The 25036-nt window shown below is 52.5% G+C and overlaps 2 protein-coding genes and 1 non-coding gene across 6 annotated transcripts; 1 reads left to right on the top strand and 2 right to left on the bottom strand.

Annotated features, from left to right (window-relative positions):
* Window positions 1-1888: 1888 nt before the first annotated feature.
* Window positions 1889-4506, top strand: Mettl7b (methyltransferase like 7B). The gene is made up of 2 exons (XM_041668028.1): window positions 1889-2453; window positions 3912-4506. The coding sequence occupies exons 1-2, from the start codon at window positions 1956-1958 to the stop codon at window positions 4146-4148; spliced, it is 735 nt and encodes a 244-aa protein (XP_041523962.1). The 5' UTR covers window positions 1889-1955; the 3' UTR covers window positions 4149-4506.
* On the bottom strand, window positions 4498-25036 carry Itga7 (integrin subunit alpha 7). Of its 4 annotated transcripts, XM_041668019.1 has the most exons (26): window positions 24663-25036; window positions 20095-20222; window positions 19916-19995; window positions 18248-18503; window positions 17616-17747; window positions 17239-17358; window positions 16222-16429; window positions 15922-16115; window positions 15606-15694; window positions 15365-15492; window positions 15143-15238; window positions 14935-14996; window positions 14672-14841; window positions 13586-13726; window positions 12950-13065; window positions 12344-12536; window positions 11529-11609; window positions 11359-11438; window positions 11186-11260; window positions 10951-11053; window positions 10290-10466; window positions 10015-10146; window positions 7611-7724; window positions 7304-7402; window positions 7083-7208; window positions 4498-5194 (listed from the first exon to the last, which is right to left on the bottom strand). In XM_041668019.1, the coding sequence occupies exons 1-26, from the start codon at window positions 24866-24868 to the stop codon at window positions 4976-4978; spliced, it is 3525 nt and encodes a 1174-aa protein (XP_041523953.1). In that variant the 5' UTR covers window positions 24869-25036; the 3' UTR covers window positions 4498-4975. The 4 variants fall into 4 exon arrangements, with proteins under 4 accessions (XP_041523953.1, XP_041523927.1, XP_041523938.1 ...); XM_041667993.1 differs by lacking the exon at window positions 17239-17358; XM_041668004.1 differs by lacking the exon at window positions 17616-17747.
* On the bottom strand, window positions 14201-14302 carry LOC121465008. Its single transcript, XR_005976603.1, has one exon. It is a non-coding gene; the product is annotated as a U6 spliceosomal RNA (small nuclear RNA).

Below are 25036 nucleotides of genomic sequence, written 5' to 3'. Positions count from 1 at the left end.
TACATATGCTCACTCACACACACACACACACACACACACACACACACAGACGCATGCACATACACACATATACACACACACATGCACATACGTACACACGTACACACACATATATACACATGCACACATACACACATATACACACACATACACATGCACATACACACACATGCACACATACATGCATATACACACACATACACACAGACGCATACACATACACACAGACGCATGCACATACACACATACACACAGACGCATGCACATACACACATATACACAAACATGCACATACGTACACATGCACACATACATGCATATACACACACATACATGCATATACACTCACACACATACACACAGACGCATGCACATACACACATACACACAGACGCATGCACATACACACATACACACACGCATGCACATACATACACACGTACACACACATATATACACATGCACACATACATGCATATACACACACATACATGCATATACACACGCATACATACACACTCACAACATTAAAAAGAAAATCAGAGTCTGTTGAGATGAATCAGCAGGTAAAGGCATTTGCTGACAATCCCTGGGACTCAAATACTGAAAAGAGAAAACTCCCTCAAGCTGTTATCTGACCTCTACAACTGTATCATAGCACACACACTCAAAATCATACAGATATGCATACGTATACTACATATATACATACATATGTACATACATACATGGAAGCATATATATACATACATTTTTAAATATAATATTTAAAGTTTATTTAAGTGTCTTCTTTCAGGGCAGGGCCTCGAGCACAGCAGACCAGCCCTCTACTGCTGAGCCATGGTTCCAATCCCAGAGCCTTTCTTCTGACCAGTAACCTCCCTCCTTCTCATGACCAATCAGGTCTCACCGTGTACATTGTGTACATTCTGAAGAAAAGAGCTTCCACAATGGAAAAATTACAGCTCTGCTCCAGGGGGAAGGCTGCCCCCAAAGGGTTACAGTTCTACTCCTGCTGGGGTGGGGAGGATGTTTCTTCCCCCAAGGGTTACAGTTCTACTCCTGCTGGGGTGGGGAGGATGTTTCTTCCCCCAAGGGTTATGGCTCTGAAGAGAAAGGTATCCTGGCAGTCAGGAGCCAAGGAGCACCGCAGTCACACAAGAGATGTGTTGAGAGAAGAGTCCAGGAGGGTAGCTGCCTCTGCTCAAGCAAGAAGCAGCAGAGGACTGGGCAGAAGATGGGGTTTATACAGAGTTTCTTGGGGGCAGAGCTTTCCAGGGTGGAACTTTCCAGAGTGGGGATTGGTGGGATGTCAAGTCTTGAGGTTGGGGTGAGCCCAGGGAATGATGGAATTTCACGTTCAGGGATTGATAGGTTTTCAAATCCAGAGCTTGGCTGGGGCCAGCCTTGTTAGCAGGGCCTGGCAGTTGGAAGTCCTCCGGGGAGGGGCCTGGCCACTCACTCAAGTACCTAAAGCGGCTTATACAAAGCAGCTTTATATATGCAGGGCAAAGTCATGCTGCTGAGTATAAAATCCCAGGGGGTGTGGGAGACTTTCTGGTTTGCACAACCTGGCCAGACCTGAAAAGAGTGAGTTGACTCTGCCCGCAACCTTGGATCTTTGTGAGGCTGTGATCTGAAACTTGTCCCCCAACCCCTTCCTACTCTCCTCTGAGGTAAGATAGCATACTCAACCATATCTGTCTGTTCATAACACAATAACATAGGCACTGCCATGATCCTTCACCCACATACAACTTTTGAAGGGCCTGTGAGGCTGTGTGACCCATGCTACTGGAGGAATTTCATACACAGGCTCCACCCAGTAAAGAGAATTACCAGGCAGGAGACAAGGAGCAAAGTCCTGTCACAGGAGGAGGGGAGATTTATATCTACCAGACCGGGCAGTGGCAAACACCAGAGTCCCGGGACACACACCACCTGGAGCTGCTATCATGGACATCCTGGTCCCATTTCTGCAGCTACTGGTGCTGATCCTGACACTTCCCCTGCACCTGCTGGCTCTGCTGGGCTACTGGCAGCCTGTATGCAAAACCTATTTCCCCTACCTCATGGCCAAGTTAACAGAAAATGCCAACAAAAAGATGGAAGGCGAGAAACGGAAACTCTTTAGCCCGATAAAAGATCTGAAGGAGACCAACGGGAAAGTGACCCTGCTGGAGCTGGGCTGTGGCACTGGTGCCAACTTCCAGTTCTACCCACCTGACTGCAAGGTCACCTGTGTGGACCCGAACCCCAACTTTGAGAAGTTCCTGACGAAGAGCATGGCTGAGAACAGGCACCTGCAGTACGAGCGCTTTATCGTGGCCTATGGAGAGGACATGAAACAGCTCGCTGATAGCTCCATGGATGTGGTGGTCTGCACCCTGGTGCTGTGTTCTGTAAAGAGCCCAAAAAAAGTCCTCCGGGAAATCCAGAGAGTCCTGAAGCCGGTGAGCAAAGGGAGAAGGGTATGGGCCCAGGGCAGGTGAGCATAGCATTGGCAACTCCAGAGTTGAGGACCCCGGATGAGGAAGTTGATGTAACCTACCCTCTGGCAGAAAAAAAAAAACGCCATCAGAATGTCATGGTCCATGGTCGATAACACCAGGCATCTTCTTGTGGATAGGAGATCTGTGGGGGTGCAATGGAAGCTCCAGAAACACAGGGGGTGCTCTTAAGTACAGTGGTGAGGAGAGCTGGCACGACACAGTGAGGTCTCAATTGGTATCTGGAGACTTCCGGTGTAGAGGAGGTGGGGGAATCAAAGTGTTCTAGTGGAGGAAGTGGGGGGGACAAAGACTTCAAGTGGAAAAGTTAGGGGGCAGCGGAGTCTCTGAGAGTTTGAGCTGGGTGTGAAAGAAAGGAATTTGGGATAATTTCCAAAGTTTCTGGCTTGCACAACTGAAGGGAAAGCGGATGAAATACATAGCCACTAGCGGGCATGGAAAGCTCTGTTCTGAACGCGTTGGGTCTCGGGATTTGCTGAGACATCCATGCAGAGAAGACACGCAGGTCATTAGAAGTTCAGGTCTGGAAGTCAGGACAAGATGTGGCCTGGAGAAAGAGCTATGGACAGTATGACCGTCTAGTGGGAATTCAGTATGGGAATGAGTGACTCCTCTGGGAAGAGGACACTGGGAGAGAGAGCTTGAAGGAGCCCTGCTGTAGTCAGAACCCTGGGGTGTCTCGGTTGCGCTAGACACCAGAGTCTCAGCAGAGGCTGGGATCACATCTCTAGCTGGCAGGTATGTCTAACCCACAGGCCCCGGTTAACTATGAAAGTGGCCCAACCCAAAACTGTAAACATTTAAAATACAATGAGACTTTTTTTAATTTTTTAAGGATTTATTAATTATGTATACAGCATTCTACTTGCATGTGTCCCTGCAGGCCAGAAGAGGGCGCCAGACCTCATTACAGATGGTTGTGAGCCATCATGTGGTTGCTGGGAATTGAACTCAGAACCTCTGGAAGAAGAGTCAGTGCTCTTAACCTCTGAGCCATCTCTCCAGCCCTACAATGAGACTTTTTGGGTGACTTTTTACAACTTAATCACAAAGTTCTTGAGTGTGAACACGATAGACAACAGGTGTCATGTCCCAATAACAGAAGGTTACACATACGAAAGAACCCTCAATTGCTCTTGCTCCCCTACTGTACAGGTCACTTTAGTGACTCTATAAAGATCTCTTACCAGTCATGGCCGCCCAGTTACCAGAGGCTCCTTTCGTGTCCTGTGAGGAGGGCAGGAGCTAGACATACAATGTCAGGAACAGTTTGCCCCCCCCCCCCAACAAAGTCTCAGGCCAGAAGCTCTTACTCCGGAGAGATGGGTCTGAAGGAAGGAAGGGGGCATGAGGGCCTACAGTACAAGATGGACTGGATAAGTGACCTTCACCTCCTCCCAGGGAGGACTACTCTTCTTCTGGGAGCACGTCGCCGAGCCTCGGGGAAGCTGGGCCTTGATGTGGCAGCAAGTTTTTGAGCCGACCTGGAAACACATCGGGGATGGTTGCTGCCTCACCAGAGAGACCTGGAAGGACCTTGAGCAGGCACGGTTCTCCAATATCGAAATGGAATGGCAGGCCCCTCCCTTCTGGTGGTTACCTGTGGGGCCCCACATCATGGGAAAGGCTGTGAAATAACCCTCCAAAAGGAGTCCCTCTGCTCCCTCCCTGCCTGTAGTCAGAAGCCACCCCAGTCAAAGAAGGAGAAAACCTCCTCGGCGCCACCGCCACGCCAAATTTTGCCCAGCCACCTTCTAGGACCTCTACTCTCCCTTTCCCTTAGACACGTGGTAAAGTTCTCACTGCCATCCTTCCGACACTACACCCATGTGCCCCTCGGAACTGGTCACATGTTGATGCGTGTGTTCCCCACCAGGCCACCTCAGCCTCCCTCCCTATCACCCACTTTGCGCCGAGCTTCAGGGGGCAGAGGGAAGCTAAACCCTCAAGATAAAAGAAAAGCACTCAATAAAGCAACCAGCGTTTTTTTTTTTTTTATTATTGTCAAATTCTTTTTAATAAATAGACAAAAACCACTAGGCTGGTACAGCACACTAAGGTCAGGGGACAGGGAGGATTAGGGAAGGAAGAGCCCCTGAGACAGCAACAAGAGACAGCGACACGCTCTCTTCCCTGACCCTCTGTCTAAGGCACTTTGGGGAAGACATGCTATCCAGGGTGGATGAGAGAAGGAGATCGGGACCCCTACTCCCCATCCTGCATTCCCATCCTTCCAGCCACGCCCACAGCCCATCCCTGATACGCCCCGCCCCCTTGTCTCACAGCATTCTAAGGGGAAGTTGGAGGGGTGGTTCTCACGGTGGGAGAGGTCTGTGACCCTGAGGAAGTAGAGTCTGCCGTATCTCGATGTGACGCCAACAACCCACCCCACTATTTCCATCCCAAGAAGCCCATCTTGGGAAAGGGTGGAAGGGATTCAAAGGCCAGGCCTGGAATAAGGGAAGTTAAGCAGAGGCTGGCACCGGAGTTCCATCAGGAGCCACATCGGCATCCAGGATGGGGCGGGCGTCAGAACCCTCCCACTGGGAGCCGCCCCAGTTACTCCTCTGGATGGTGCCTGTCTTCTCTTCCTTGAACTGCTGTCGGTCTTCCCGAAGGATCTTCACTGCGTGGTACTGGGGCACAGTGGCCTCCGGGTGCTTTACGCGCTTGAAGAATCCCAGCTGTGAGGACAGCAAGACGGACCATGAGAAGAAGCCTGCAGGGCTGACAGCCCTTAGAGCCCCTCACCTTCCCGAGCCAGAAAGCTGAAACGAAAGTGAGGTAGGCTGGCCAAATTCCAACACAGTGGCAAGTCCCCAGCTTGCTACCATCAGTACCAGGGTCCAAGGTTCTCATTCACAGCCAGAGGAAGACCAGAAGGAAGCCCAAGGTGTAAAACCAAGGAAATCACCCTTGGTCCCTGAAAGAGAGGCTTAAAACTGAACACCAGGGCCTCCCATGCTTTCCTCTCCCATCCAGGTTTCTTAAAAAACCTCAGTAATGTCTCCTAGAACACAAGATCCAAGGGATAAAATAGCATCCTAGACACCCCCCCAAAAACCCTGAATGATGATTCATAGCCATACATACACCTGTGTGCTTGCACACTGAATTGCAGCCCCTTAGGCCAGGGCCCATCCATGAATACAGTAGCTTAACCCCTCACCTACAAAGGTGGTGCCGGGCCCCTTGCACACTGAAATTCAGAACAGCCAAGACTCCTGCATGCTCAGACAGTACAGGATCTCCTTGTGCAATCATCTCTGCACACTGGTTCCCACAGAAAAGACATGCATGGAACCCCACGTGCCCACATGCTGGCACTCCCAGCCTACTCGCTCCCTGTGCATGCTGGGCTGTGTGCTCACACTGAAAACTTCACCTTTGTATTGCTCCTTACCTCAAATATTCGGACCCTCATCTCCCTCTGTACACACCCCTCTCTTTACTGAGTCCCTCCCAATGCCGGATCTGTACTTAGACACACACACACACACACATAGATACACACACATGTTCATACACACGTGCACACACACAGCAGTTACCCCACAGTCCCTGGACCCCCAACTTCCATGGCCGAGGGCTGCACGGCCAGATGGGCTCGGTGATAGCTGGTTGGAAGTGATGAGCTCGGACTGTTGCGATGGAAGAAGCCACACTGGGATGTTGAGGGAGAAGGGGAAAGAGGCAGACGATGGGAAGGCTGAGGAGGGAGGGGGACTTTGTATCTGCCTGTCTCCCTTCTATGGGAGTAGTGCATGGGACAGGCATCCCGATCAGAAGGCATCTGTTGTTCCTAAGACCGGGCAAGTTCTCAACAGCATTGATGGCACTCCAGAGCTGGCCCGCTGATGACACACCCTTGTCCAACAGCAGCGGACAGGGCAGCTACAGAGCCTAGGGATGTGCTCGGTTCTGCACAAGCCTCCTACGTGGCATGTGGCTCAGGGATGGGCCCTGGTGGAGCATGAGAGCCCCTGTACTGACATGTGCATGCGTGTGGTTTTATGTTGAGCCAGTGTTATGTTATAGCTCTGTCAGAACATGAACGGTCCCATACGAGGCAGCTCCCATTGAGCTCCAAGCAGTTCCCTGGAGCCAGTGCTCCACGCTACAGGTCTTGGTCACAGCTTCCTTCCCAACCTTTGCTGCCACACTGTGGCTAAATCGGACCACACTTTCCTACTCCTGAGACTCCAACCATCCTTGGTTCTTCTGGAAGCCTCACATGACACTGCCCCATCTCCCCACATCACTCCTGCCACTTCACCGTCTAAGGCCCAGCTCTTGGGACCTCAAAGCCTTCCTTCTTCTGAGTTCCCACCATCTCAACTCGACACTTCTGCCCCATCCTTAACTACAAGGCTCCCGCACTCCCACTGGACTACACAAGCCTTGAGGTCTGCACAGGAGCCAACTCCGAAACATCCTGAGCAGAAGGAGTTCCCGGGGCATGCAGGGTAAGTGCTCGCGGTAGGAGCTGCTGGATGAACCTGTGTGAGTGAGCGGCCAGCCACCTTCCTCTAATCCCAGTTCCCACTGGTTCCATCCCTTCCCGGGCCTCACCTTCCACAACAGCAGCACCAGCAGGGCCAGCACCAGCAGCCCAGCCAGCACTGCCAAGAGGATAACCCACCAAGGGACTCCTTCTGCGACCACAGCCACAGGGTCCAAGTACACCATCACCGGGATCTGAGAAACAAGGAGTCAACAGGGCAAAAGCTGGAGTGAGTGGGAAGCAGGAAAGTCCCCCACCGGCCCGTCCTCCAGCCTGGCAGGCAGCTCACCATTGTGGATGCATCTCTGAGCAACAAGTTCTTGATAGAGGACTTCACTGTGATGTTGGCTCGGACAATGACTTCCAGGGACTTCACGGCTATGTACTCCTAAGGGATAGGGAAGGAAGGAGACTGCTAAATGCCCGTGTTCTTCCCAATCCTCTCCAGCCACTGACACCACAGATGAAATGGTGCCACTGACGCAGAGGGCAGGCGTTTCTGCCTGGCTTGGCTTAGGACGGGGAAGAGATGAAGCAAACTCCAGGGGGCGGGGTTTGCAGAAGCCGTCCAGCCTGGAACCCCGTGGTGCCCTCACCTCCAGAAAGGTGCTGTTCCAGAGACGGCCCCAGACGTGTAGCACGGCCGCTCGATCAAAACTGTAGAGCGGGCAGCTAAACACCACACACTTGGCCGTGCCCTGGGCACAGTCCTGTGGAGAAGGATAGGAAGACGCTGAGCCGACAGGCCCATGGGTAGCCATCTTTCCCATGTTCCTCAATGGACCTCAAATTTCTCTCCTCCAGGAAGTCTGCCTAGGCTAACCCTCTGGCCCAAAATAGCTGCCTACCTCAAACCTGGGCCTTGAAACACATCAGAAGGGGTCTTTCCCTCCCAACCAACAGGCAGAGTGACTTCCTGAGTTGATATCTACTCTGCTTATTGTCTCAATAATTAAGCACCCAGAACCTACCAGGCACTTAGCTCATTTAAGCTCCAAATCTCCTGCAAGGTGCTTTCTTTTTGAGACAGAGTCTCACTGTACAGCCCAAGTTAGCGTAAACTTTATCCTTCCACCTGGGCCTCTAAGTGCTGAGGCTGCTCTGGTGTGGCCACCTGGGCCTCTAAGTGCTGAGGCTGCTCTGGTGTGGCCACCTGGGCCTCTAAGTGCTGAGGCTGCTCTGGTGTGGCCACCTGGGCCTCTAAGTGCTGAGGCTGCTCTGGTGTGGCCACCTGGGCCTCTAAGTGCCGAGGCTGCTCTGGTGTGGCCCACTGTTTTTCACAAGAAGAAGCTGAGTCTTGAGGAAGGCCACCAGCCTACTTCAGGTCATAGAGCTAGCAAACGTGTCCAATGGTGTCAGACATGGTGGCACACACCTTTAATCCCAGCACTCAGGAGGCCGAGGCAGGCGGATCTCTGTGAGTTCAAGACCAGCCTGGTCTACAGAGTGAGTTCTGGGACAGCCAGAGCTACATAGAGAAACCCTGTCTTAAAAAACCATTTTAAAACATCTGAGATATTACACAGGTGAAACAAGCTGGGTACAGGTGAAAAAATACCACATGGTCACCCAGATGTGACCTCTGAAAGAAGACATGTACATGTGGTTTTCACACCTACATGCAGGCAAAACACGCATGCACATGAAAATTTAAAATAATAAAATCATTTTTAAAAAAATAAAGTCAGGAAAAAAAAGTAAATAATAAATAAGTGCAGGCCCGGGGGCAATATGCCTGTAATTCCAGCATCTGAGAAGAAATAAAAGGATTTCAGTTTGGAGGGACGCCCGGGCTGCATAGCACAGCAGCCCTTCCCCTCTCAAAAGAATGAAGAGCTGGGCCACAGTTCAGCAGTAGAGTGTTTGCCTGGCATAGAAAGGCCCTAGTTTGGTCTCCAACCCTGCTGGGAGGGAACACCCTGTTTTTTATAGAATGATGCGCTGCTTGATTCTGAAATACAAATAAACACAATTAATAAATAACTAGACATGGTGAGACATACTTCTAATCCTAGCACTGTGAAGGCTGAGGTAGGATTGCCGTGAGTTCAAGACCGTTTCTAGACTGGGCATGGTGGCACACACCTTTAACCCCAGCACTTGGGAGGCAGAGGCAGGCGGGTCTCTGTGAGTTTGAAGCCAGCCTGGTCTACATAGCAAGTTCTGGGTCAACCAGAGAGACCCTGTCTCCAAATATAAAGAAGAAGAAAAAAACTCTGTTTCTAAATAAAGAAATATTAAATAAAAAAACTATTTCAAGGTTCTTGTTAAACAGGGAGTCTCTCGGAGCTGTCAATCCTGTGGAGGAGGCGGGACTAGATGTCTCCCACAGCAGCAGCGAGTTCCAGATGCCGCACAGCTGCCTGCGTTCTTTAGCCTCGGCTTAGGTATCAAAGGGGCATGGGGAGGCAGACAAGACGTGACAGAGTTCACCATCCGCTTACGGCGACTGGCCAAGGACCTCCATACTTAGCATGCTCCACGCCTAGGCTTAGCTCAACGCCCCAGTGTCCCTAATTGACATCTGTACCACACTCTCACTGTCTGAACCAACCTAGGAGGAACACAGAGCGCTCAACAAATCCAGCTAAATACCAAAACTATGTGGGAGAGTGGGAAGCCAAGCTGTTCAAAGGGAATAGACAGAAAACTTAGCCAATCTTGTGTTTATACTAGAATCTTAATTATGAGAACACGAAACACTGCAATCCCATGCCTGTAATCCCAGCTCTTAGAAACTGGAGGCAAGAGGATGAGTTCACCCCAGCTCCTTACAAAACGCAGTGTTTTAGATAAATGAGCAGGGTCGCTGCTTCGCTACCTAGCTGGCCCTGGAGTGCACACTGGGAGTTGCAGGGTCTGAGGTGTCAGGACCTCACGGGTACTGTCTCCCTCCACCTGTCCCTGGCGTCTGAGCACCACACGCCTTGCCAGGTGACTCCGTGGATGCCCAGCTCCCTGACCCTCACTGTGGTCATGCCGTAGCCGTGTTGCCCTCACCAGGGTGATGTTTCTCTTTCTCTCGGCAGAGGATACTGGCCACCAGGATGTGCTGGGCTCCAGCTTCTCTGGAGGCTCCTCTGGCCTCAGTGGTTCCAGCTCTCGCCGCCTCCTATCCCTGCTGTCCACATCCTGGAAGGCGCAGTGAGAGTTCCTTCAAATACTGCAAACCCCCGAGATGGCATCTCCGCTGTAACATCCCACATACCCCGCCCCCCGCTGCGCGACATCCCTCCCACGCTCCACCCACCCGGCCTGCCCTGCCTAAGCCTCACCAGGCGGAGGATGTTGGGTCTTGGAGAGCAGATCCCTTTCTTCCCAGGCCCCTGTCCTCCCTCCAGCTCCACCCGCATGGGGTACAGCAGCCACTTCCCGTTGGCAATCTCGTGGGGCCACATGATGTTGAGGAAGGCCGAACCCAGAGTGTTGAGCGACTGTCCTTGATTGGAGACCTGTGGGCCCAAAGCAGTGTGAAGAAATGAAACTCTGGATTCTGAGTGGTCCCTACATCACAGGGAGAGAGGCAAGGCTGTTGTGGAGGACCTCGGGAGGCAGAGCAGAGCTGCACAATCTAGACCAGACTGGGCGTTGTTCTCTGCTCATTCTCCAGGAAAAGCTGGCCAAGTGTGAGGGGATCTAGGACGAGCCAGGGCAAAGTATTGATGAAAGTTATAGATTCTCCCAAGAACCCATTCCAGCTAAAGCCACACAGCAGAACCGTCCCTCTGAGTTCCCAACACCTCTTAGATCTGCTGGAGAGACGGCCTGTCCGGATGACTCCCTGAAACCCCAGCACCAACGTGTGCTTAGAGCCATGTCTGCCCGACGCAGAGGCCTGGAACCCCAGGGCCACCACGCTGCCATGCGGGGAAGAGCCCAAAACATTGAGAAATCTCTAAAGCCTCTTCTCTGGGGCCCGCACGACAGGATGCTTACCGTGACCTCATACTTGACCTTGCTGCCCACATCCCTCTCAGATCGCATGGCGCTCTCTCCCTTCACCTCGCCAGAGAAGAAGAGTTGCTGGGGAGTGGCCACCCTGGTTGTGGGGAGATGAGAAGAGGAGCTGAGGAGGTCTGGGGTGCGGCAAATGGAACCAAGAGGGTAAGGTCGGGTAAGGCCGAGCCCAAGCTCTGGGGGCGGCAGAGGGACCCACGCAAGCAACACCTACCCTGAAATGGACAGCGGCAACTCAATGAAGACTTGAGCTCGAACAACGGCTGGGTGCAGCTCCTGCTCACTGATCCTGGCATACAAACATGGGGACGTGTGAGCCGCTGGCACAGGAACCTCCACGGGGCACTTGAAGCCTTTCTAAGTCACCCGACCTGTTCCCAGTCTTACGTGGCCAATAGCAACTCCACCTCCAGCTCCGTGGTCTCAATAGTGATTCCAGAGGTGCTAAGGATGAGGTAGAAAGTGACCTGCCAGGTGTGGAATGGCAGGTGAGTCAGACGGGAGCTGGGTCTTAAGAATGGGCCACTCAAGACAGAGAAAAGGCTAGACATGCCAACCTGGGCACCTCTCTTCATAGGGTTCCCCAGCTCACACTCAACATGAGAGGCATTCTCATTAGACAGGCAGAGCGGCTTCTCCTGGATCAGGGAGGGAAGGATAGGTCAGTGTGGGTTCCCGAAGCCCTCAAGATCTCATCTCTTGTGAATACACAATGGAGTTTTACTCAGTCATAAAGAAGAAGAAAACTACATCATATGCAGGAAAACAGATGGACCTGAGGTCCCCACATTAAGTAAAACAAGCCCGACTCAGAAAGACAAACATCTCGCTTTCTCTCATGTAAGAAATCTAGCTGGATGGTGCACACCTTTAATCCCAGCACTCAGGAGGCAGAGACAGGCGGATCTCTGTGAGTTCAAGACCAACCTGGTCTACAGAGTGAGTGCCAGAACAACCAAAACTGTTATACAGAGTAATCCTGTCTCGAAAAAAAATAAATAAAGAGAAGAAATATAGCTTTAATAGAGATATGTCATAAAAGTGGAAGGGGGAGCTGGGCGGTGGTGATGAATGGTGCACGCCTTTAATCCCAGCATGCCATCATGATGATAACAGACTAAACCTCTGAGCTGTAAGCCACCCTGATTAAGTGTTTCCTTTATAAGAGTTACCGTGGCCATGGTGTCTCTGCACAGCAATGGAAACCCTGACTATGACAGGGAGGGAGAATATTGGGGGTGACTTTGATGAGCTAAATACAGTGACATGCAGGTTTGAAAACATCATAAGACCTATAACTACTTTTTAAAAAAAGTCACAAAAAGAAAATAAAAATGAAAGGAACACACTAGGTCCTGTCCCAGGTTCTTACCACAGAATCCAGGGCTCGAACGCCTGAGTAGCGTAAGGAGGCCGGTAGGGTGACCAGGAGCTGGGCTTCATGGGCGTCATCCCCATCTGCCTGAGGCTGGGCCGGGTCCGAGGGCAGGTTGGTGACGGTGAGTTCCAGGCCTATGAACGGCTGCCCACTCAGCGCAAACAGGGCCGTTGTCCCATCCATAGCCCTGGAGGATGGAACCCAACTCACTGTAGGATCTGAGCCTCCTACCTCCTGTCTACTTCCAGCCCCCAAACAAGTGTTCACTGCCTCTCCTCTCACTCCAGTCCCCCACACCACACACAAGCCAGCTCTTGAGTCAGGGGACCTCCATTCTTATGCTAACTCCACCACTTTCTGACCTGGTCTAAACAGCAACCCAGAGAGGTTGCTCTCTTTCACAATGTGGAGCCACAGAGGGGTCACGCTGTGATGACATGTCCATAAAATACAGACTAGGAGCATTGTTCTCTGGTCAGGACCCTGCCCTTGCTCGGTCCTCTGAATCAGAGCCCTGTCTGACCCCTCTGAAGAAGCTTCATCCATTGGCTGAGGCCTAGCCCTCTCCTCCCCGACGCGTGTTCTCTCCACCCATCTCACATGGGCAGAGGTTGGAACTCGGTGTCGCTGATCCGGGAACAGAACCGGGCCTGCACCAGCTGCAGGTTGCTCTGACAGATCTTATCGTCACCACAGCCTTGCTTCAGGAAGTGGATCTGAGGAGAGTGTTCAGGAGAAGATCACGTCTAAGGTGGAGATCAAATGTGTCACCGAGGCATACGGCGCATTCGTGAAACACGGGATGAGAGACTCCAGGTTGGTCCATAAACAGACCACAGTGCCCCACCCAGACTGCACAGACTGTAAAAAGCCGTGACGGGTACCACTGGGCTGCCAAGTGAACCACACAGTGAGCTGCACGCTGTCCATTCCGGCCGAATGGGAGCAAGGAGATTTAAGAGCCTTGATGTCCATCTCAGAAGACACCAGGCCTTGATTACCCCAGAACCATGAGCAACTCCAGGGAGTGAGGGAGCAGGAGCACTGTCCTCTTAGACTACGAAGGAACACATGGTCATCTGAGCCATTTCCCCTCTGAGGTATTACCCTGCCTACATATAAGGCTTGTACTGGGGCTACGTGTGCAGAAGAGCTTTTTCTGCAAGCTGCAAGCAGGTGTCACTGTAGAGGCAAGGGGATCATTGTCCCTCCCAGCTCCATTTCCTGTATGCTCACCTCTGTCCTTTGGGTGCTAGGCTGGTGAGCATTGAGGATGGGAGCCACAGGGGGGAGCCCCTGGTCAGGAGCTTGCTGAGGGCTGTTGAGACTATATTCCAGGGTCACCACAATAGCCCGAAGCTTGTCTTTGACATTTTCCTGAAAGGGAAGTATTGTTACTCACTGGAACCACCCCCAGTCCCAGCCCTGATCAAGGCCCTCACCAGTACGCTGAAGACTCTCAAGCTTAGAAAGAAATTGAGGGAGATAGACATACAAGTGGGCAAGCAGTGAGGATGAGAGAGACCACAGCAGAAAAGGCTTTCCCTTCGAGCAAGGAGCAGACACCACCTCTGTGAACTTCCAGATTTCACAGATGTGTGAAGACAGCAAGGAGTACTAGCTGGATGTGGTGGGTCATACCTGCAACCCTAGCACCCAAAAGGCTAAGGAAGTGGGATCTCACAATTAGACCAGCCTGGCCTATATAAAAAGTTCCAGGCCAGCCTGAGCTACATACAGACACTCCATCTCATTTAAAAAAAAAAAATCAGGCAGAGAGGCAAAAGTGTGTAGAAATGAGCTCAAACCGGGGACTGCTCAGTGCCTAGATCTTTTAAAAAATAAATAAATAAATATATAAATAAATAAATAAATTTATGTGTCATCTTTAAACAGAAGCCATGCTAGCCTTCTCTGTCATTCCAATTTTAGTATATATGCTGCCAAGTACAAAGGCTTTTCTTATTTTTTTTAATTGTGTGTGTGTGTGTATGTGTGTGTGTGTGTGTGTGTGTGCGTGGTGTCTGTACATGAGTATAAGCACATGAATGCAGGTATCCAAAGAATCCAGAGAGTGCCAGGTCTCCTGGAACTGGAGTTGCAGGGCACTACTGGACACCCAAGGTGGGCACTGGGACCCAAACCTGAGTCACCTATAAAAGCAAGACAATCTCTTGGCTGTTGAGCATCTTTCTAGTCCCTTGGGGCCCAGAGCTCACAACAAAGTGCGACCACGGTGGCCCGAAGCTTGTCTTTCTAGAGAAGAGACAGAGAAGAGATATGCAATAACAAAGTCACTCGGAGACCAGAAGGCGGTGTCACCTGCAGCTGGAACACAGTGTCCCCACACACTCGGTCTTGTTGGTGCTTCAACCACACAGTGCCCGAGGACTGGTGCTTCAGGTCATCCGGGCCTCTGCTCAGGAAAGTCACTCGTGGAACCTGGCCCCGGAGCCTACGGTCCGTGTCCCCATCTAAGGTGTAATCCAGGGCTGTGGCGTGGAGGGAGAAGAGGGAACCCAGTGAGCTGAGGACCCTGTTCTGGGGTGCCATCAGAGAGAGCAGCGGGTGAGGATTCCACTTACCCACAGTAGGGTTGTAGCTACTGGGCACAGCAACGTAGCTGAAGCAGATCCTTATGTCCACACTGTGGGGCAAAGGGAGGCTCTTGAGCAAACAAGACCCCAAACCCTACTTCTGCCACAACCCAGACCCAAGCTAGGGAAGAGGGGCAGGGGAAGGGAAGCCAGCACTGGCCTCCTCCTTGGCACAGACCCTCTGGCCGCGCCTTACCAAACCAAGAGTCCATCAGCACAGTTGGGTTGTTCTAGGTCGATGGCTCTCGGAGCAATGAAGATCTCTTGGGAGACATGAAGAACAGGTCTAGCCCTGGGTGTGGAGAGTTCATTGGGTAGGGAAGACGAGAATGTGGGGTTAGGAACACTCTGCAGGACGAGGCGTGGGACTGGAAAGAGGTCAGACCCGCAGGGAGGCTCTGAGAGGCTGGAGGCTCACCTGAACAGCGCAGCAATATCAGCCAGGGAGCCCACGAGCAGGTCTGGGTAGTAGTTTTCATCCACATCCAGGCCCCCAGACAGGGAGTAACCAAAGCTCTTGATGCCCACGGCTTCGCCCTCCAGCACCTGGAGAGCAGCGGTCACCCCCTCCTTGAGCCCCACTTTCCCCAGTCCTCCCTACCCTGACCTCTGCAGTCCTTACTCCACCAGGAACCATTCCTCCACATCAATCCTCTCACCTGTGAGGGCTTGACAACCACCCCCAGGCTGCTCCCATGGTAGATAAAGACTTTCCCATCTCCATCAAAGGGAGCTCCCACGGCAATATCTGGGGGCATAAGAGAAGCATTGTGAGGCTGCGGAGGACGGTAGACAAGGTCCATACCCAATTCTAATTCATTGAGGAGCTCCACACATCATTCTAAATCCTCCCGGCCATTCCCTCCAGACGTTGCTAGCTCAGCTTGGCTGAGTTATAGAATCCGCTGATCTCGATTCGACTCACGACTCAGCTCCTCCCCACACTGAGCTTTGCTTTCCCCAATCCAGTCACACCTGGGAAGCCATCTTGGTTGAGGTCCCCCAAGACAGCCAAGCTGATTCCAAACATAGAGTCGGGGGAGCCACAGATCCGCAGAGGGGAGACATGTGCCCAGTGGCCACCCTGGTTCAGGTACACATACACGGCACCTCCCAGCTCTTCTTGGCGCTCAAAGAAGTAAGGGGCCCCCACAATCAGGTCCGGCCAGCTGTGGAAGAGAGAGACAGCATGGGGCTCTCTAGACCAAGGGAGTCCGGACAAAGTGTAGAAGCCACTCCTGGACCCCGGGGCGCACTCCTTTAGTCCCCTCTCACCCGTCATTGTTGAGATCAGCCACAGCCAGAGAGTAGCCAAAGCCAGAGGTCAGCTGCTCCCCAGACAGCACGACCTCGGGTATCAGCCGGCTGGCACTATCCTTGCGCAGAATGACCACAGCCCCCTTGTGGTTGGCACGGGGAGCCCCTGCCACAAAACTCAGCTCTTCCGCACGCAAGAGACCCTTCCCGGAGTCGACGGAGAAACCTAGGTGAGGAAATCCCTTACTATGAGTGATTCTCGGAGAGTCGGAAGCCAGGGAATTCCCCTGGCGCCACAAGGGAGAGTTGCTCCCCAGTCACTACCACTATCTCTGGGCTATTTCTCCGCCGCCGCCAGGGCCTAGAAATTCCTACAGCCCTCCTGGTCAGAGACACAGGATGTGATAGGGAGGTGTCATCGAGCAGAGAGAAAGTAACAGAGAAGCTTGGTGACTTGGTAAGAGGGGCTGGCACCGCAATGGGAGTTGGACCAGAGCCACCACCATTCATGCCCAACCTGGGGAACTGGAGAAGAGGATGCCCCTCCCATTTTGCACACCCAGGAGGTCCACTGGCATCCAAGGCACCTTCTTTACCCCCCGCCAACCCTGCAGAGGAGGAAGTCTTTACAGATATGGGAGGAAGACAAGGGAACAAAGCAGAGCTTGCTTCACCCAAATGTTTCCTGGACCTCATTCCATCCTGGATGATGGTATGACCCACGAGGCTGGAGCTCCTCCAATCATAAGCCCACATTCACCCCCAAAGGAAGTTCCCCAGAGCTCAAGATTGTCCTTCCAACCAGGGTAACCCTTGCCCTCTCGTTCCACCTGTGTCTTCCTCCATGAAGACCCTTGCTTGGCTCACAGCCCTCAGGCCTGCCAATATACCTAATTCTCCTCTGCAGTTTGGGCCCAATAGGTATTTCCCTGGGCATATGTTAGGAGAGGGCAAGGAAGGAAAGAATACTCCCTAAGAGGGAAGCAGGAAAGCCAGGGCCAAACCCCAGGACCCAGGATGCAAAAGCTTACAAACCTAAATAGCTATTCAAGGTCAAATCTCCGGCTGGTCCTGTGAGCCGGTCAGCAGGATCCAAAGTTTTATACACCAGCTGGTCAGGGTCTGAGCTATCAATGTTGGTCACAAAAAGCAACCCTGTGGGGGGGCAGGTCGGGAAGAGACACCAGGGAAAGGCCAGCAAATGAAGAGGGCACAGAGTGAGGAGACAGAGACAGGTAGAAAGGCCAGAAGGAGGTGAAAGGGGAAGAAGAGGAGGAAGAAAGTGAGAGAAACCAAGAAGCCAGGAGCAAAACAACAGAAAGACAGAGACAGGAGGATGGGAGTGTGGAGAAAGAGGAAAAGAGAAAGGAGCAGAGGGTTAGAGCGGTTCTGGACCAGGGAGGGGTCCCTACCAAAGTAGCTGTTGGCAGGGACCGGAATGAGGCTGGGGTCTTGGTCCTTCTCTCCCCCTGCCTCGTAGGGCCCGTCGTCCAGGTCTGCCAGGTCGGTCGAGCCCTGGGCACAGAGCTCCACCCTGGCGGTGCCTGCAAGGACAGTCCTGTTAGTACTCAAGGCAGGAGAGAGGCTTACCCCCTCAGACCAGACACCATTGGATGGGCACACAGGGAAGCCCCGCCCCTCCTCTTCAGCCCCCACCTCCACCAACTCCGGAGCCCAAGCTTCTAGGGTCCCCCAGAACATGGCATCACACTCACCCAGTGGCAGCTCAGCCAGTGGCAGCGTGCAGAGACAGGAATGGCAGTGATGAGGTGCGGGCTGCTGTGCTGGAGCATGCAGGCCCCGGCCCCGCCGTGCATGTGGGAACTCATGCCGACGTGGAGATAAGCACACGGCCATGCGATGGAGAGTAGGTACCCCATTTATTTATGTGCTAGCAAGATGGGAGTGGAAGGCATGGCAGTGCCCCGGGTCAATACGCCAATGAACTCGTGGCCATGCTTGGCCGTGTGCTGCCAGCAATCCCATCTCTGAGGTAAGAGGAGGCCTTGGGCCCCTCCTTCACCCTCCCCAATGAATGACTTACCCTTCCAGTTATAGGTTCCTGGAGCCCCAAAGACGAGGTAGTGGCTGTCGGGGGAGAAGGTGGCAGCTGTGCCCTGCTGGCAGAACCCAAACTGTTCATGGCCCTGGGGGCGCCCCTCACAGAACTTCCATTCCCCACCGTCTAGCTCGTCACGGATGGCCAGGTCCTGGCTTAGCACAAAGCAGCGGCCAATCACATCCCGAGTCTCCAGGATCTGATCCACTCTCTGTCGAGACTCATAGCGGTGTGCACAGGTCTGTGAGAGAACAGGAGGTCAGGTCATTCCCCTGCGTTTACCAGGGACCTACAAGCGGCTCACATGCATGTAGACTTTTGGCAGACACACACACATGCCCATGCACACACAGACAACCCTGAGCCAGCATCACTTGAATACCATCACCTAGCCAGTGTGAGGTCTTTTTTCAGTATCCCATCTGTAGCCACTTGAAGAAAAATAGCTTTGTCCTACCTTCTACCTAGGTACTCACAGACACATGACAGAACATAGAACACGGGCTTCCCTGATCGTGTAACAATCTCGAAACATGCTGTTGTGTGTGTGTTCATGCAGATGTGTGCAGGGGAACATACACGCAACATCAGTGTGCATACACGTGTGTCAGGTGCGTGTGAAACTTAGAAGACAACCTTGGGTGTCATTCTTCAAGAGCTATTCTCCTTGTTTTTTGAGACAGAGTCTCTCCCGAGGATCAGGGCCCTTCCAATGGGGCTAGACTGGCTGGCCAGTAAGTCCCAGGGGTCCTCCTGTCTCCGCTCCCTAATGCGAGGGTGAGAAGCACAACCTCCAAATGTTGCTTTACTAATGTTGGTTCTCGGAATCCAACAATGTTGCTTTGTTGTTGTTGATTCTCGGAATCCGACTCAGACGCGCATGCTTACAAAGCTACTGAGTCATCTGTCCCTAGACCTTCGTAACTGTCATCATCTCCCGAAAGAAGACATCCTACTATCTGTCCTCTGAGTATTCCCTCTTCCCAAAAGCATGGCTTAGCGCGCCATGCTGGCAGCGGCCCTTTCTCTCTACTCTTCCTTCGGACTTACAGACTAGAAACTAGACCACTTAGTGAGCACTAGGGACATTCAGCCTCATGGCGACTCCTGTGTACGTCAGTGAGAGAACCAGAGGAGAAAAAGAGTTGTCATAACTAAAAGGCATGATGCCACACGACTTAAGTCAGCACTCAGGAGGCAGAGGCAGGAGGATCTCTTTGAGTCCCAGGACAGCCAGGTCTACATAGTGAGATTCTGTCTTAACAAAGCAAGCGTTTCCAGAACTATTTGGCAGCGCCCAGGCCTCCACTGTCTTCACGTGTCCTCTCTCAGAGGTTAGCATAATGTCTGAAACTAAGCAATGTTCGCAGTAGGAATCTGACAAGAGCTCGGATGAAGAGATGGTGTTTTAAAACAGATAAGGAAAGGGACTGTCTCTTACAATTTCGTGTATCAACCAATGGCTCTAGGAATCGCCCCGGCATCCAGTTTGTGTTCTGTAGGTGCGCCTGTATGCAAACACACACACATACACACACACACACACACACATACACACACACACACACATACACACACACACACACATACACACACACACACACACACACACACCGTCAGAGCCTCTACATTGTCACAGGAAGCAGTACTCACGACAATCTTGCCCCCGGGTCCCTGGCTCCGAACACTGACTCCCAGCCACTGGTTCTCCTTGCTTTCCTTTTGCACATCAGCTGAAGCAAGACACTGGGTTTCAGAGGAAGGAACAAGGGACCAAGTCCTGCCCTCCCCTCTTCACACGCTGCTCCCACTCCACCGTGCCAAGGCCACACCTCCTCTGTCAATGTCCACTCTGTAGCAGTTCCTCTCGTCTAGGCTCAGGGGACAAGCAAAGAGGCCTCCAGTGCGATTTGCTTGCTGCCCAGGAAAAGCCAGGGCCTGGGGAGCACCCACCAGCAGCCTGCAGGGTGGGACAAGGGCTAGATTCAGAGGCCAGAGTACTCCAGCCACTCCAGAGCTTCCCTGACCCCAACTCCTCAGTGCCAAGCGGAGTGTTCAGGTACTAAAGAGAAAAAATAAAAGCCATTTTTCTCAAATTCTGGCAAGGGTATGTTAAAAGACCTGGGCGCATGGTCATGTCACATGTGTGCTCCCTCTCTGCATAAAGGACCAACAGAAAGAGTGGACATACACATGTCGACACGCATGCCAGCCAGAGCAGCCTGCCAGCATCGCCAGCCTAAGAGAACTGCCCGTCCCTAGCACCTGTTCCCGACAAGCTTCTCCACCCCCTGCTTGGCCCCAGCCTCAGACACTACCCTCCTCCCTAACCCTGGTCCAGTTGAAATCCTGCCAGAGATAGCAAGAATGCCCGGAGCAAGAGCGCCAGGCACACAGACTGGTACCGCAGTGGCTCAGGGACTTTCAGAAGCCAGGCAAGAGGCTAGAAATGGGCCTGTTTCCCCTGCACCATGTGCCCAGCAAAAAACCCTACCCACTGGGTAGCTCTGCAAGCCCCAAACTCAGTCATGCCCACTAGCAGGAAAGTGGGGAAATGTTTCTGGTGGCCACTAACACCATCCCATTTCCTTCCCATGTCCAGAATCCCCTTTCCTGTCCTACCTTCGCCTCCCACATCCACAAATTTCTCTTTTCCTCTCCCTCCACCCCTATCCTTCTCTCCCACTGCCCCCTCGGCCTCTTTCTTAGTTACAACTTTCTTGGCAGAACAATTTTCCATGATTACAGCCAAAGCGTCTTCCCCAGAGGGGGACTGTGCTGGGAATGGAGGCTGCCTGGGTCCCTCAGGACTGGACCCCGAAGCCAGGAGTGACTGGGAAGTGAGGTGCGGTAACCGAGACCTTCTCTTCAGGAAAGGCTCAAGAGTAGTAGGCAGCAGGACAAGTCCCAAGTCCTCTCTCCCACACTCTTCCCATCCTGGGGGCAAATCCCGCAACTGTCGGACACTATTACAGACAGGCATCTGTGGGGCACTGAGCCAAACATTGTAGGGTGGGGGAGAGGTTCCCACAGCCCCTGCTGTTCCTTAACTTAGCAGCTGTCACCTCGTGTCAGAGCCAGTGTCAAGCAGGGTCGGGGAAACACGCAGCTGGACAGATAGCCCAGCCGTCAATATTACTTGCTGTTCTTGCTGAGGACCTGGGTTCTGTACCCAGTACCCACACCAGGTGGTTCACAGCTGCCTGTAAGTCCCATTCTCAAGGATCCAGTGACCTCTATGTGGGCACCCATCCTCACGTGCCTCACATAAATTTATATGGGTACAGGGAACACACACAAACACATAAATAAAAAAAATTAAAAATAAATCTTTGAAGAGGTAGGAAGGATAGCCTGACAGTCAAGAGCACTTGTTGCTCCTGCAGAGGACCTGGGTTTTGTTCTCAGCACCCACAAGGTAGCTCACAATCATACCTAATCCAGCTCAGAGGATCTGGCATCCTCTTCCGGCCTTCAGAAACACCAGCCATGCAAGCAGTGCATACACACAGGCAAATATATATGTGTGTGTGTGCATATACATATATGTGTGTATGTATATATATATATACATATATATGTATATATATAAAACAAAAAAAATCTCTTAAAATGGGGGAAGCGGGAAGAAAGAGGACATATATTCTCATTCATTTCACCACCGTTTACTGACACCTCGTTATACACCAAGCCCTGGGTCAGGCAGTGATTGGTAAGACAACATAGCACCTACTATAGGCCAGGCCCCAGGCTGGACAGAGGATGAAGGAATTAACCTTTACCACTCTCCACTTGGATTCCTAGGAGAAGAGCCACAGGCATCATCCCACTTGATCTCACAGTCCTGTAAGATAAGAATCCTTATCTTACAGGTGAGCAAACGCATTCAAATGCTTGGCGCAGCCTGCCCACCTCTAGATCCTCATCTGCCTAATTGCCGGCTCAGTGCACTCGTGGCCTGGCCTGTTTTCAGAAGGTTGAGACCACTCCAGCAGGGGAGGAGGAGGGGGAAATGACACCCTAGGAACTCTAGGTGATGGTGCCCAAGGAAAACAAACTCCAGCTTTCACATGGGTCCGCAGTGTACCAGCCTGCAAACAGCGGGTGTCATCTGTTACAGTCTTTGGGCTCGCCCCATAGGAAGTGTTGGGACTCATTACTGGGTGCACACCTGTGGTGGACACAGAGACACCCAGGGCCTCCCGCTGCTTAGTGTGCAACTGCACAGTCAAAGAAGTATAAGTGTGAGTGTTCAGTGTTCACACCTGCCCTGGAGGTCGAGGGCCGGAAGGAGGGAAAAATGGACCATTGCTAAGTGCCCAGTCCCATTCCTGGAATAAGAGCGCCCATCACCCCACTCCAGCCACACTCTCCTCTCAAACTTCATCCCAGAAATCCAACCGCCCCAGGCCTTCAGACAGAACAGTAGCCAGGGCTAGTGCGCAGCTACTCCGAGGGTGGGGGCGGTGCTGGCTGCTGGGTACAGAGTGAGCCTGGGGGCCCAATAAGTAGCCTTATAGAGCATCCTACCAGAGCTTCGGCCCTGGCCCGCCCCTCCCTGGCCCAGCGCAGTCTGAGTGGCCCCCTGGGGAAGCTGCTCGGCCAGGAAGGTTAGCTCAGCCTGGGACCCTTCGGTCAAGCCTCTCTGGATCCAGGCGGCTGTGATGTTGCTGCTCTCAGGCTCTCTGAATCCAGCACAAGAGCTCTAGCCCAACAAACACTTCCAAACACTCACCTCAGGTCTTGTGCTAGTCTAAATATTCTGTGTATATTAAGAACTTTTAATCCCCTCCCCCAACCCCATAGGATAGTGATGCTGCTGCCTCCGTTTCTCAGTTGATGGGAATAAATGAAGCGATAAAAACAAAGCAAAGCAAGGTTAGGCCTCAGAGTCTCATCTCTAGGTTAGACTGAAAACAAACAAGGTCTAAAGAGGGACTGAGCAAAGCCGCAGCTTCTCCATGCCCCTAGTCAGAGGAATGCCCCCTGCTGGAGCGAAATGGAGCCAAATGGTCAGGCCCCTCTGGGAATACCCCCAACTTGGCTCTAGAGACAGAATCAGGGGCCACCTTCAGACAAGGGGAAAATGACAAGAGACTGAGCTATTAAAAATAACCGAGAATTTGCCTGGAAATAACTCAGAGAGTTCAGCATGTCCTAAAAAGGCCTCCGGGCCTGGAACTCTAGCAGATGGCAGAAGGAAGGAGAGAGGGAGGGAAGGAAGGAGAGAGGGATGGGTGACGGTAAGGCTTGTTGATGGCTTGAGACATCGGTTGGTTCCTATCTTTCCCAAAGGTTTAAAGAGCACAGCCTTCTCCCAGATGACGGGAATAATGGAAGGAGAAAGATTAAGGCTCCCCCCCCCCCCCGCGCCTCCAGTGGGTGTGGAGAAATAAAGTGTTGTCCCTGCCTTCTGCCCCCAGACCAATAGTAAGGGGAGAAGACAGTCCCTGGGGACAGCATTGATCCCGGTAATGGACACTTAAATGTGGCTTATACATTGGCTATGGGGGCGGGGAAATGCCCCTTGGCAGGAGGGGGTGGAAAGCTTTCTCCTGTTCTTGCCGCTTTTCCTGTGTGGTAAGACCAAGGGTATGGAAACGCAATCAGCTGCAAATGTATCTGTCTACCAGGAGTCCTGAAAAGATGACAACTGTCCTCTTCATTACACTCCTGCTTGTCTTTTCCCACTACTGAGGTTTCTGGAGCTGGACATTCCCTGAGGAGGACAAGAAGCAACTTGGCATCTTTACTGGATCTTGCTGCTGCTGCTGCTGCTGCTTCTGTTGCTGCTGCTGCTGCTGCTGCTGCTGCTGTTTCTCGCAGCAGTGGTGACAGCTGCCACCATCCCTTGCTACTACTCGGAGTCTCTGTTTTCCTGCCACTGTTTCTGACCAAACCATCACTGCAGATTGCCAGGCCCCCCTCGGTCTTCCTGAAGCCTCCCTGCTGTGTTGAGCCGCATCAGTCCTGGCCTCCCAGGGCCAGGCAGCCCTCACTCCATCTCAAGGGGATGCTCTGGCAGTACCTAGCTGTTCTCTCCTCTTTTCCTCCCACAGCACCCTCATCCTCTCTGTCCTGCCCGTTCCTTTCGCCCTGTGCAGCTCGCCGCTCTGAGGAAGAAGAGGAACCAGAGATGCAGGACTGGAGCGAGGATGCACCCTTAAGGGAAAGGCAGAGGAAAGGGAGTCTCTGGCAAGACCATTGCTCTCCAACTCATCCCCAAGGCAAGATCCTGGGTCTGGGGATCTGGACAAGATCAGGCAAGCTTTCAGGTTAGAGTGTGAGATACCTGTGGGCAGAGCACTATTGAAAGTCTGAGAGACAGGTAGATAGGGAGTTGGGAGAAGGGTAGCCCAAGTCTTGAGCCTGAGGACTCTGGGCTGATATGGAGACTCACCAGCTCCGGGGTTGGGGTTGTAATTGTCGGTGCAGGGCTACCGAGAAGCCGAAGAGGCTGCCAGGTTCGCCTTCCTTGCGCAGGGCGTTCATTACATCCAGATTGAAGGCGACAGTCCGTGGTAAGAGCATACCGGCGAACAAGGAACTAAGAAGGTAACAAATCCCAGGGGGCCGGAGGGAATCGCAGCTCGGAATCCTGCCCATGGAACCAACCCTGCAAGCGCTCCCTGATAGTGCGAAGAAATCGTCGCGCGCCTAGAGCCCCCGGTTTTCCCCGGGAGTGTTTCTGGTTTCCGAAATCTATCTGGTCTTTCAAGAGTCTTCCAATCTTCTAATCACCTCGGCACCCCTCTTGAGACCTCCTCTCCGCTG

The sequence above is a fragment of the Microtus oregoni genome, unplaced genomic scaffold (genome assembly GCF_018167655.1).
Source record: "Microtus oregoni isolate MIOR12 unplaced genomic scaffold, Mior012 000001F_ref0000356, whole genome shotgun sequence".
NCBI classification, from domain to species: domain Eukaryota; kingdom Metazoa; phylum Chordata; class Mammalia; order Rodentia; family Cricetidae; genus Microtus; species Microtus oregoni.
The sequence above is the reverse complement of the archived record's forward strand: the minus strand, read 5'-3'. Positions and strand labels throughout refer to the sequence as shown.